This window comes from Lynx rufus, unplaced genomic scaffold, assembly GCF_022079265.1.
Source record: "Lynx rufus isolate CCGP_SWC_20201006 ecotype Redwood Valley unplaced genomic scaffold, mLynRuf1.p SCAF_27, whole genome shotgun sequence".
Classification (NCBI taxonomy): domain Eukaryota; kingdom Metazoa; phylum Chordata; class Mammalia; order Carnivora; family Felidae; genus Lynx; species Lynx rufus.
The window spans coordinates 10,953,332-10,966,883 of record NW_025814842.1 but is presented as its reverse complement, the minus strand read 5'-3'; the positions used below and the strand labels follow the sequence as shown (position 1 = coordinate 10,966,883).

At 50.7% G+C, this 13,552-nt stretch overlaps 1 protein-coding gene across 5 annotated transcripts in view; it reads right to left on the bottom strand.

The window, feature by feature from the left end:
* Positions 1–13,552, bottom strand: part of RCC1L (RCC1 like) — a 34,315-nt gene that overhangs the window by 6,970 nt on the left and 13,793 nt on the right. For 3 of the 5 annotated variants that reach the window (XM_047089412.1, XM_047089408.1, XM_047089410.1), the window contains 3 exons: positions 7,377–7,558; positions 3,037–3,124; positions 2,010–2,183 (listed from right to left, as the gene is read on the bottom strand). In XM_047089412.1, the coding sequence (XP_046945368.1) occupies positions 2,010–2,183; positions 3,037–3,124; positions 7,377–7,558 (444 nt within the window). Of the gene's footprint in view, positions 1–2,009; positions 2,184–3,036; positions 3,125–6,483; positions 7,065–7,376; positions 7,559–13,552 lie in introns of those variants that run through there. The other 2 variants (XM_047089409.1, XM_047089411.1) reach the window with 2 other exon arrangements.

Below are 13,552 nucleotides of genomic sequence, written 5' to 3'. Positions count from 1 at the left end.
AAAGAAAGGAAAACGGTAGCTCGGTTGGGGCCAGGCCAAGGGCAAGTCTCCAACAGGGGGAAGGGTCATGAGAACAGGCTTTCTAGGCACCCACAGGGCCCGACGTGAAATCTCAATTTCTCCCAGGCGTTCACGCTTTCCTCTGAAGGGAACAGTTTACCGCCACCAGAACACGGCCAAGCCCAGACCCGCGCTGTGTCCGTCACATGGGAGGCTGGCACACGCGTGGGGCTCTGGCCACAAGCCCACTCTTAGGCACACCCCGCCTCAAATCTCGAAAGCTGAGCACCCTCAATCCCCGGTCATGCCCTGGCGGAGTGAGGAGTAGGGCGATGTATTCCTTGCCTGGGTTTCTCTCTCAGGAGCATCTGGTCGAGAGCTACAAAGTGACCAGAGCCTCTCTGGGCCAGGTCTTCGTCTGTGTGCTGGGAGCTGGGACACAGCAGTGACCGAACACACACACAGTCCCTGTCCTCATGGGGCTGGAGCTAGACACAAACAAATGAGCAGAACTCACTGTAAAAATGCAGGTTTACAAACTGTAAAATGTGCCATGAAGGAGGACAGACAGGGTGCCGTGGAGGACGGCTGGGAGACAGAACCCAGAGGGGAGCTCTGGGAATGCCAACCTGCCCGACGGAGCCCCAGCCCTAGCAGGGCACCGCCCAGAGCCCAGCGCTCGCTTTAGACTTCCGTACACACCAGTTTGGGGTGCTCTGTGACACAGAGACAAGGCTTTGGTCACGGGGACTAGAAGAAAGGCCGCGGAGAAGCCGGGACGACAACAATCTGGTCTGATTAAATAAAGAATCCTTTTGTTCCGAGCTGGCAGATCCCCCTGATCCGACCATCCTCCTTGGTCCTCCGCCCTCAGATGCGATGTGTTCAACAGACCCAGTCAGTCTGGGCCCCCAAAATGTTAGCAGACCTCAGGGTAAACCCAACGCCGACTCCCAGCTGGGCCCGGGGGCAGGGCAGAAACCCAAACTCCAATGCCCCCCCCCCTGCTAGGGACGGTGACCCCCACGTGGAGAGTGGCCAGGTCTTGGGGGAAATCTAGACGGGGAATTCACTTCAAGGTGACCCACAATGGCCACACGGCACGACCACAAACAGAAAACAGTCGCCCCCAGGCTCACACTCCGTATGGATTTCCGGGCAGGCGACTCTGCACACAGACGCAGAGGCCTGAAAACATCCTGTGAGACACATCTGCACTGCCTCCAGAATCCGTCCACACCAATGCTTACTTGCTAAAAGCAAAATAAGCTTCAAAAAACTCACGTGACTCAAGACGACCCAAACTCACCGTCCCAGCCCAGATGCTTAAAGAAAAAAAGAACACAAACCAGCCAATTCCTAACCGCGAAACGAGAAAAAGGGCTTCTAATTGCAAAGAAACCGCGAGTCTGCTTGAGAATCACAACACGAAACTCAGTTCAGTCTTCCTATTTGACTAACGTGGGCAAACTGAACCAGCAGTCGCTGTGGTTCAAGAGAAGCACGCAAGCTAGAGGGCCACAGAGGAACCGGATGCTTCACGGCCTCGTAGTCTGGCAAACCTGTGCGCAAACCCCGTCTCGCCTCCCCTCGGTCACGCTCCTGCCAGCCCTCTGGGGCACTCGGGCAGACTCACCTCCACAAAACCACAGGAGGGCCGACAGATCTGCCTCTTGCCACCCCACACGACCAGTTCCTAATTACCCACCGTGGGCTCGCCAAACCTCCGCCGGTTTCCGCCGGCATCCCCAACACGCTCGACGGTCCCTCTCCCACCACCGCCTGGGGTCCTCTTGAGAGAACTCACTTTAACGTTAACCCGACCACAAACCAAATGAACCAAAAACACAACTTTGGGATGAAGAGAAAGTACACATCATACGTCCCCAAGCCAAGCAACTCTGGATTAGCCGCTCTCTTTAATTATCCACGCGGAAACATCACCCCACTGCCTGGGGAGACGGCTAAGCTCTGCCCGTCTTTGGGGCCACACGGGCCCGGTCACTTACTGGTAAGGGCGGCAAAGTGGCTGAGGCCGCATCGGATGAGGGAGACTTGGACTTCTGGGTTGAACTCCGTCAGGCCAAAGAGGGCGGGTGGAATCATTTCTGGAAGTGCAGTTTCCACGAGGTTTGGTCCTTTCCCAAGAATTCCGTAGCCCCAGACAAAAACATGTCCTTCTCCTACATTACAGCAAAAACAACGGTCAGTAAGTCAAATCAAGTGCAGCCCGCCCTCATTAGAAATTCAGACTGTACCACCAAGACGCATTATGTCCACATGGATTTTTTTTTCCCCCTCCTTGCTTGGCAAGAACATACGGACAGATACTTAAAATAATGTTTCTTTTCTCCTCTTTCTAATTCTTGCTTGTGGCGAATGTCTAGCCGGCTAGCCCACCTCACGATACAAATTTCCCCCATCTTGAGGGTCACCTGGATGGGCCCAGTTCATCAATCACGCAGAAGCCCCATGAGCACGGGGGAGGCCCAGAAGGATGGTTTTCCCCACTCTGACACTCTACGTTTCAAACGGATCGGGAGACCAAGCCAAGTACACAAAGAACCTCTGGCCCGATTTCTGCAAGTCTTAGAAATGATTCTTTTCGTCATAGAAGTTTTTAATGCTCATCAGCGACCCTAGACACTTAATCCCAGGGGCACAGGCCTCAGTATCCAGACCCTACGGCCCTTCTCCTATCTGCCTTTGTCTCCTGGCACAGCCTCGCTGGGAAGGCAGGGCTGAGTCTCTGGCCGAGGCTAAGGGAGCGGGAGAGAGAGCTCGGCCCCTCCGGAGGTCTGCTGTAATGGGCCAGAGTGACTGTGCCCTGTCGCTGTCGATCTGTCCACATCTGAATCACGACTATTACCTCCTGCCAACAAGTCAAGCTCTCCCTCTAGTAACTGGGCCCAGTCTAGCTGGACCTTCCCAGGGCCACGCTGCCCCCTCCCTCCCTCAGGCTAAGGTCTGTGGCTGTGACGCCAACGGACACTGACCCTTCTCCCGCCCAACCCACTGGCCGTAGGAGGGTCTCACCATTTAACACCGCACAGCCTGTGCCACCGCACGCGGCCTGCTTCACCCTGCCCACTCCTGAGAAGGGCAAGCACCGGGGCACGTTCACCTGAAGCAGAGCAAGAACCACGCTGTTAGGAAGGCAAACTCGGGAATGTTCCGTCTTGTGGACAAAGCATGGAAGTCCCGGTTTGTTCATTCAATCTACAAATATTTCCTGAACGTCCAGGATAAACTAAACATCTAACTGGGCACTGGGAATTCGACAGGGAACAGGAGACTCGGGCCCTCTCTCAGAACGGAGTCTGGTGGAGAAAGCAGAAGCCGGTCAAAATTAACATGAAATTAATCTGCGCTGAGGAGAGTCCAGGGTCTCTGAACGTCGGGGAACCTGATCTAGTTTGGGGGTAGGAGTGATCAGGGAAGGACCAGGAAGGCTTCATTTGATCCTGTGACCTGAAGGATGAGCAGAGCTAACCAGGCAAGGGGAGAGAGGACATCCCAAGGAGTGGAGATGGCACGTGCACAGGACACCTTCGGGGAGTCTGAACAAGGTCGCAGTGGCTGAGCAGACGGGGGAGGGGGGATACGGAGCATGAGCTGGCGAGGAAGGAGGCCAGATCGGCAGGCCCGTAGGCCACAGTAAGGAGCTGGTCTCTATCCTGAGCACAATGGGGAGCCAGCGAGGGTTCTGGGTAGAGAGGCAATGTCAGGGGATGTGGGAGCCAGTGGAGGACCGGGATGTGGGGGATGTGCCTGTATTCCCTGGTGGATGTACCCAACTCACAGCGCCCAGGGATGGCCGAGTGGAAACGGCAGGTGACGTTCACAGATGCGTGACCCTGAAGAACAGTGTGGGCCCAACGTGTGAGCTGGGGAGTCACTGGCACACAGCCGGTAACTGCAGCCACGGGTGCGGGTGAGACCTCTGAAGGGACCAGACACAAGGAGAGGACCTCCAACATGTAAAGCCCGGCACAGGAGGAGCACCAGAAAACGAGGCCAAGAAGAAACAACGAGGGAGTCGGGAGGGTACTTAGGAGTCATTAGAGGGGCTCAGGGAGGAGTGTTTTAACAGACAGTCAACAGCTCATGATCAGGGTCAAATGCTGCTGCGAGGTCAAGATGGATAAAGGCTGGGATATGTTCTCCAGTCTTGGCTATTATGTGAGCAACACGAAGGCCCTGGTAGCCCAGTGAGAGGCTCTCTGCCAAGTGAGAAGGGTGGAAGCCAAGTGGATTGGACTGAGGAGTGAGGAGAGGGAGACAAGAAGTGAATGTGGCTCTGAGAGTTGGCCCTAGAAGTGGAGGCAAGGGTGGGTGGAGATAAGGGGTGGGGGGGAGTAAAGACGGGGGAAGGGGCAGGGTGGGTAGAGATGGGGGAGGGGTGGGGGTGGGACAGGGGTGGGTAGATATGGGAGAGTGGAGGGGGAGATGGGGGGGGTGGAGATGGGGGAGGGGGCAGGACTGGGTGGAGACCAGGAAACCCACACAGGGCTTCTACAGACAAAGGCCACAGGGGGTCAGGTGTAAGGACGGCTGGGGAGGGACCAGTGGAGAAGGGGAGGTTGAAGCTATGGGGAAGAAGGCCCAGTAGATGGAGCAAAGCTCCTGAGAAGGCGGGAGAAGACAGGACCCGGGGCCCAGGGCGGGAGGCGCCTTCCCCCAGCCCCGCCCCCTGCTACAGAAGGGGTGGGCCTGGCTGGAGTGTAAAGGGCTCGGCGTGGGAAACTGGGGGCACTCCCATCTGACAGCACGTGTTTTCTCTACTAATCGGGGGCCAGACACGACACGAGGGTCGGGGGTTTAGAGGATGAGGTGCTGCCCACTTAGCTCTCCAGCAGGACTTGGTGTTGGTGCCTCCACCGAGGCCGAACCCCGGAAAGACAGACCTGAAGTGCTTCAGTGGCGGCCATGAATCTTTTCGGAGGTACTTTCAGATGCGGACAGCTGGAGGCTGACAGCCCCTCAGCTGACTCAGAAGGAACAGGCGGCCTCACTGATCCAGAAAGCGCCTGCCTGGACGAGGCGAGGCGGTCAGAGGGTCTCTACCTGCCCGTGCTCTGGCACGACGCGCTCGACAGACACCGAGGAACACGCCAGCACAGGGCCTCCGGGAACACCCCGCTGCCGTCACCGACAGGACGAGGCTCGGGCCACGGTTAGAGTCGGGGCCGCGGTGGGCTGCTTCCAAGACCCGCGCCCCCCGCCCCCGCCACGCACACCCGAGTGTAACCCTGCCCTCGTGTGGGGCTGGACTCCCCGACTGGCTTCCGACGAGCAGAGTACCGGGGAAAGCAAGGCGAGGCCACTGCCAAGACTAAATTACGAAACGCTGGCTTCTGTCTCACTGGCACTCTCTCGCCCTCTCCTTTGCCTGCTCTGATGAAGGCAGCTGCCATGTTGGGAGCTGCTACACGGAGAAGCCAGGGACCAAGGGAGCCTTGGCCGACAGTTAGTAGCCGGCTAGCCACCAGCAAGCAACTGGGGCCCCAGTCCAACAGCCCACGAGGATCCGCACCCTGCCGACAAGCACCGGGGTGGTCCTGGAAGCGGGGCTTTCGCCCGCGGAACCCTACGATGCCTGCAGCCTTTGGGGGACCAGGGCCAGAAGACCCGGCTAAGCCACCCCTGGATTCCTGACCCACAGAAACTGTGAGGTAATGAATGCGTGTTGCTTTAAACCCCTAAGTCTGGGGTTTAAACTAAGTTGGGGTTTAAACATATCGCTAATATGTCCTGACGTGTCCCCCACAGGAAGGCCGCGGGAGCCATTTTTCTCAGGACCGGTAGCAGGAAGTGCAACACTCTTCCCGAAAACAGCGTTTGTTTGTCTTATAGAAACAAAGAATCATTTACATGGGTACGTTTTCTTCTCTGCTTTGGCTACTAGGAAGCTCAGAACCAAACCTGCAACTGCTTCTAGCCGCTGTGTCGGACCCCAGGGAACGCGTTCTCCTCATCTTCTTCACTGGCTTTTACTCTCTCTCCGTGCTGATCTCTTTATCAATATACATTTAAAACCCTCTGTACCTTGTCAGCAATTTGGTGTTATTAAGGAATAAAGTATGTTTTTAAATAGTCCTTATCTTTTTTTTTCAGTTTACTTATTTATTTTGAGAGATAGACAGTAAGGCACAGAGAGGGAAAGAAAGAATCCCAAGCAGGATCCAAGCCCAGCATGGAGCCTGACGCGGCACTCGACCTCACGACCTCGAGATCATGACCTGAGCCGAAATCGAGAGTCAGACGCTTAGCGGGCTAAGCCACTCAGGCACCCCAGTCCTTATCTTTTAGAAATACGTATGGAGACTTTTATGGATAAAATATGACGTCTGACCTGAGCCTAGGTGGCTCAGTCGGTTAAGCGTCCAACCCTTGGTTTTGCCTCAGTTCACGATCTCATGGTTTGTGGAGTTTGAGCCCCGCCTCGGGCTCTGGGCTGACGGTGCAGAGCCTGCTTGGGATTCTCGGTCTCCCTCTGCCGCACTCGCTCTCAAAAATAAATAAATAAACTTAAAATATATACACAGACCTGGGATTTACTCAGAATAATCCAGGGCAGAGGAGCAGATGGCAACAAAAACTGGCCATTAGGGCATGGGGCTTTTTTGGGGGGGGGGGGGAGGCAGTGCAGCAGGTAATGAAACTGTTCTGGGATTAGCCCACTGCACAACCTGGGACTCCACTAAAACCCACCAAATTCTACACTTGAAAATGGTGAATTATATCTGTGTTCTTCTTTTTAAATGGGCCATTAGTTGGTAATCGTTGAACACAGCTGAGATACATAGAGATTAATCATGCAGGGAGCTCTACTTTTGGTTTTTATTTGCAACTTCCCTTAACATTTAAAATCCTGCCGTACTGTACTGACTGCGGGTGACTCCCTTCAGTGAGGAGGAGGGCGCGGTGACCGGAGAGGCCACGGGCAGTGGCTTCTGAAGTACTGAGTGTCCCACTGCTTGCGGCGAGGGGGCGGGGGACACAGGCGTCCTCATCCAGGTGCACACTCGGGATCTGCACCCTTTTGGGGCACTCATGTTACACTGCAATAAAAAAGCACAGGGCGACCCCACGGGAATGACATGAACAGCCTCGTACCCCTCGTGAGACGGGGTACACGGCCACACCTATCAGCCTGCTCTAGACCAGGACTATCGCATCAAAGGGTTGATAACGATGGCTTTGAACCCACGCTTTCTTTCCAGACTCCAACGAGATGGCCAAGAAGAGGCGGTCTTACAGGTGGCCAGGCCTTCACAGCCTGAAGGCCACACTTTGCTGAAGAACTTCTTATAAACACCCTTAACGCTTCGTCGTCTCCAAATCCCCCAGCCCGGCCGTAAGCGACCGCATACCTGCGTGGAGTCCGTGACAGAGGCCAGCTGCAGGTACTCGGAGTTTCCCCAACCGAAGAGGCCACCCTCAGCAGACACGGCCAGGCAGCAGTCACCGTAGGTGGCAAGCTGGACGACGTGCACCCCGGCCAGGTCTCCGCCCACCTTGGTGGGTACGCTGGTGATATTGTAGTGACCCAGACCTAATACAGTGGGGAAGCGTTACTCTCGATTACCGACTCTTGGGACACTTCCGCAGACTTACCGCGCGCCAAGCACAGTTTTGAACGCTTAACAAACATCAGCTCGGAAATGAGAATCTGCCTCTGCACTGTCTGCAACTTCCTTCCCCGGGCTCACTCAGTGCAGGATAAACACGTAACAGTCATTGTTTATTCGTAAAACCCTTGAGACGGAGTCTGATTCACGCGAGAAACCCCTGTGAGACAGAATACCACTACAGTGAGACCAGAAGACCCTATGACAACACAAAGAATTCTCAACCAGCAATCTCTAATGTACTGCTGGACTAGTGAGAAGATAAAGGACGTCTCCGAGAGGGTATCCCACCTCAACCCCCCAACATCGCCCCCCAAACAGCAAACCGAAACTGGCAAACTGGCATGGCAGAGGAAAAGACAGGGCTGGCCAGAGGATATCAGGACGCATATCGCTGCCAGCACTGTGATGGCGTTAAGCCCTGGGCAGACCAAGGCAAAATGCACAGCACAGACTCCCACTTTAAACCAGGCTTCTGTAAATAAACATTTAAAAAAAACAAAAACAAAAACAAAAACACAGGGGTGCCTGGGTAGTTCAGTCCGCTGAGCGTCCGACTTCGGCTCAGGTCACGATCTCACGGTTTGTGGGTTCGAGCCCCGCTCTGGGCTCTGCGGTGACAGCTTTGAGCCTGGAGCCTGCTTCAGATTCTGTGTCTCCCTCTCTCTCTCTGCCCTTCACCCACTTGTCCCCCCCCCCAAAAAATAAACAAACATTTTTTTAAATAAAAATAGGCCAGGCTTCCGCAAAGGGACCCAGAGCAGCATCAGAATGGCAGCACCCTTTAGCAACAGGTAAAAGCAAATCCGAATCTTCCCTGGAGGAAATCATCTCCAATTAAGGCCCTGAGAGCTTCCACCAATTCAATCAATGAAATATGAGCCCACAGTCAAAACTTACTAAACACATAAGGAAGGATGCCCCTATGAGTCAGAGAGTAAACTGAACCAACAAACTACCAATTGACGGCCTCCGGGTTTCAGACCCTGGGATTATGATATACAAAATAAAAATAACTCTGTGTGCAATGTTTACGCAAATAAAAGCAGGAATACGAGGCTATCGAAAATGGCCAGGTACATCTGAAAAGGAAGCAATAAGAAATGAAAAAAAAGACAGTTAAAATTCAAAATCCAAACAGATGGACAAAAAGGCAAGCCACCGTCTGGAAGAAAACACATACAACACTAGAACTGCAAAGAATACAGATGAGGGTAAAGAATTCCTAAAAATCAATAAGCAAAAGACACATAAGTCAACAAATGAGCAAAGAACACTATGTACATTTCAGAGAAGAGAAAATAAGGCTGGCTTATAAACGTGTAAAACGGTGGTCACTCTCAAGCAGTTTTTCGGAAAACGAAATTGAAACCTCAATGAAATACTATGTCACACCCACGAGACAGGGAAAAACTTCGAAGTGGACGATACCAAGCCCTGACGAGGCAGTGAAACACCACCCCGTGGCCGGGGGTGACTTATTACAACTATTTTGGAAAACAACCGTTTGAAAACAGCTCTAACCCACGGCCACTCAAGGCATCTTCACGAGAGCGACGAGAGCTGTGGAACACGTGACCAAGGAGACAGACAGACGGCCCCGGAAGCACTGCTTGACATGTAACAAAAAGTTGTAAACCATCCAAACATCCATCAACACGAAACTGAATAAATGGAGGTATATTCCGTGGTAGGATGTCATCCAGCTATAAACATGGACTGCATTCAGCAAAGAAGCAGAATACAAAATCAACACAAAGAAATCAACTGCCTTTCTCAACACTAACAATGAGCAATCCAAAAAACAAAATTAACGGGCGCCTGGGTGGGTCAGTTGGTTACGCCTCTGACTCTTGATTTCGGCTCAGGTCGTGATCCTGGGGTCACAGGATTGAGCCGCACAGTCAGCACCTGGAATTCTCTCTCTCCTCTCTCTGCCCCTCTCCCACTTGTGCACGTGCACACATGTGCATTCTCGTTCTCTCTCTCAAACAAATATTTTTTAAAAAAAGAAAAAATAATTAAGACAATTCTATTTACAGTAGCATCCAGAAGAATAAATACCCAGGAATTAACTCAACCAGCGATGTCAAAGACGTGTACAAGGAAAACTATGAAATACTGCTGACGGAAATTAAAGAAGGCATAAATATGTGAAAAGAACATCTTATGTTCATGGGCTAACAGATCTAATGTTGTTAGGACGTCATTACTATTCAAAGTGATCTACAGATTCAATGCAATCTCTAACAAAATCCCAATAATGCTTTTTACAAAAATATTTATCCTATTATTCATACGAAATCTCAAAGGACCCTAAATAGCCAAGTGATCTTGGGACGACTCACACTTCCTGATGTCAAAGCTGCAACAGTCCAAACAGGGTGGCAGTGGCATAAAAGACGGACATATAAACCAACGGAATAGAACAGATAGCCCAGGAATAAGCCTTTGCCTTTATGATCATGTGATTTTTGACAAGAGTCCCAAGACCGATGGGGAAAGGGTAGTCTTTTCAACAAATGGTGCTACGAAAACTGGATATCCACCTGCACAGGAATGAAGTTGGGCGCCGACCTAACACCATGTACAAAAGTTAACTCCAAATGGATCAAAGACCTACACACAAGAGTGAAAACCATAAAGCTCTCAGGAGAAAAACAAAGAGCGAGAGCTTAACGACACCGGGTTTGACAACGACTTCTTGGAAATGACCCCAAAGGGATAGGCAACAAAAAACAGACAAAGCGGACTCACTATCAACAGGGTAAGAAGGCAACCCACGGAATGGCAGAAAACATTTGCAAATCATATATCTGATAAGGGGTCAATATCCAGAACATAGAGAGAATCCTAAAACTCTACACCACCACCAACAAACAAACAAAGAAAACAAAACCCAAAACCCCAAACAACCGGATTAAAAACTGGGCAAAAGGACTGGAACACACGTTTCTCCAAAGAAGACATCGAAATGGCTGATAAGCCCAGAAAATGATGATCAACATCACTGAACACGAAGGAAATGCGGATCAGAACCATGAGTTATCAATTCACATCCATTAGGACAGCTTCCATCAAACAAAACAAAAATTAAAAGTGGCCACCTGGGGTGCGCGGCTGGCTCGGTCAGTGGAGCGTGTGACTCTTGATCTCAGGGTTGTGAGCTCGAGCCCCACGCTGGGTGTGGGGATTACTTAAAAATAAAAATCTTTCTTTTTTTTCATTCTTTTTTTTTTTTTTTTTTAAAGTTTAGCTTATTCATTTTGACAGACAGTGAGCGAGCCAGGGAGGGGCAGAAAGAGAGGGAGAGAGAGAGAATCCCATGCAGGTTCTGCACTGCCAGCACAGAGCCCGATGCAGGGCTCGAACCCATTAACCATGAAAGCATGACCTGAGCTGAGATCAAGAGTCGGACGCTTACCCGACTGAGCCACCCAGGCGCCCCTGAAATAGGTCTCAAAAGTCTACGTCTTTAATTGGGTAGTACTCTCACAAGTGTTGATTTTATTATCACGTTTTATAATTTACATTTATGTTGCCTATCGCTATTTTATTTTTTGTATTTTTTTAAAGATTTTTAAGTAATCTCTACACCCGACAGGAGGCTCGAACTCACAATCCTGAAGCCAGAAGTCGTATGTTCCACCGAGCCAGCCAGACGCCCCACCTGTTGTTTTTTATTGAGATAAGGTTCACATGCCACAAGTTCACCACTTCCACTCTTCTGAAGTGCACAACTCAGTAGTTTTTAGTACATTCACGATGTTGTGCCACCGTCACCTTTAATGAATTTAAGAACATTTTCGTCACCCAGAAAGAAATCCCCTCCCCGTTAAGCAGTCATTCCTCACTTCCCACCTCACCCTCAGCCCTGGAAGCCACTATACTTTCTGTCTCCATGGATTTGCCTCTTCTGGGCACTTCATATCAATGGAATCCCACAACATGTGAGCTTCTGTGTCTGCCTTCTTGCACTTAACAGCATGTTTTCAAGGTTCATCCACGTTGTAGCGTGTATTAGGGCTTCGTTCCTTTTTAGGGCTGAATGATATTCCATTGTATGCATATACTGCATTTGGGTGCTTGGTTGGATTAGCTTGACTTTGGTTTGGTCTGGTCTGGAAAAGGCCCAACGCAATTCGTCTCCAATCCTTCCCTGCACCGTCCCCGGGATTCCCCGTGCAGCTGAGCGGGTGAGCGGCGTGTGCGAATCCGGGTTTAGGGGGATCTGAAGTCCGAGTGTGCGACTCTGAGTTCGATGCCCTGGAAGTGCTTCCACAGGGCGCTAGGCAGTCCGTATAGCACACGACTGGCAAGGGTATTTGTGTAAATGACACCTGCTATGGGACGGACGTGAGGAGAGCAGGCATTCGGGGTTGGGCCGTGGACAGAGATAAATGAGGCTGTGCTTACTTCTTCCACTGCTGGAATTTTTCCCTGGTGTGTTGGCTTTTTTTTTTTTTTTAATTTGTTTATCTTTTGACACCCCCCCCCCTTTTAAATAAAATGAATGCGTGCCGTTTATCCATTCAACAGCTGATGGACATTTGGGCTGTTTCTACTTTTTGGCTGTCATAAGGAATGTTGCTGTGAACATTTGTGCACAAGTTTTTGTGTAGACAAATGTTTTCATTTCCCGTGGGTCCCCGGCTAGGGGTGGGACTGCTGGGTCAGATGGTAATTCTATGCTCAACTCTCTGAGCACCAGCCAAACTGTTTTCCACTGCAGCTGCACCATTTGACAATCCCCCCAACAATGTCTGAGGGTGCCAATTTCTCCTAAGCCTTGCCAACGCTTGTTATTTTCTGGGTTTTTTAAATAGTAACCATCCTAATAGATGTGAAGTGGTATCTCACTGTGATACCAATTTGCATTCCCCTAATGACTAATTAATGAGGATCTGTTCCACATGTTTATTGGCCATTTGTAGATCTTTGGAGAAATGCCTTCACAAAACTTTTGCCACTTTTTTTTTATTTATGTATTTTTGGGAAAGAGCAGGGGGGAGGCAGAGAGAGAGGAAGACAGAATCCCAAGCAGGCTCTTGCACTCGACACGGGGCTCAAACCCACAAACCATGAGACCACGACCTGAGCCGAAATCAAGGGCCAGACGCTTAACCAACTGAGCCACCCAGGTACACTATCTTTTGCCATTTTTGAATTAGGTTGTTTTATCTTGCTATTGGGTTGTAAGAGCTCTTTATATATTCTGGTCCTAGACCCTTATCAAATATACAACTTACGAATATTCCTTCCCATTCCGTGGGTTATTTTTTCACTTTCTTGGTAGCATCCTTTGATGCATAAAACTTTTTCATTTTTGTAAGCCCAATTTACCTATTTTTCCTTTTTTGGTTATGCTTCCGGGGTCACATTTAAGAAATTGCTGCCTAATCTGAGGTCACAAAGATTATACCCACGTTTTCTTCTAAAAGTTTTACAGTGTTAGCTCTTAAGTGGACTTTGATCCATTTTGAGTTCAAGTTTATTTATTTATTATCTTGAGAGAGCACGCATGCGTGCACACACGAGTGGGGGAGGGGCAGAGAGAGAGGGAGAGAAAGGGGGAGAGAGGGAGAGAGAGGACCCCAAGCAAGTTCCACACTGTCAGCACAGAGCCCGATGCAGGGCTCGAATTCACGAACCACAAGATCATGACCTGAACCAAAGTCAGATGCTTAAACGACTGAGCCACCCAGGTGCCCCATTTTGAGTTCATTTTTATAGATGGTGTAAGGCAGAGGTTCACGTTCGTTCTTTGGCATGTATGTAACCAGTTGTCCCAGCACCATTTGTGAAAGACTTTTCTTTCCCTCACTGAATGGTCGTAGCATTCTTGTCAAAAATAATGGATCACGTAAAGAAACTACGGTATACAGGTACAATGGAATATTACTCAGCCAGAAAAAATA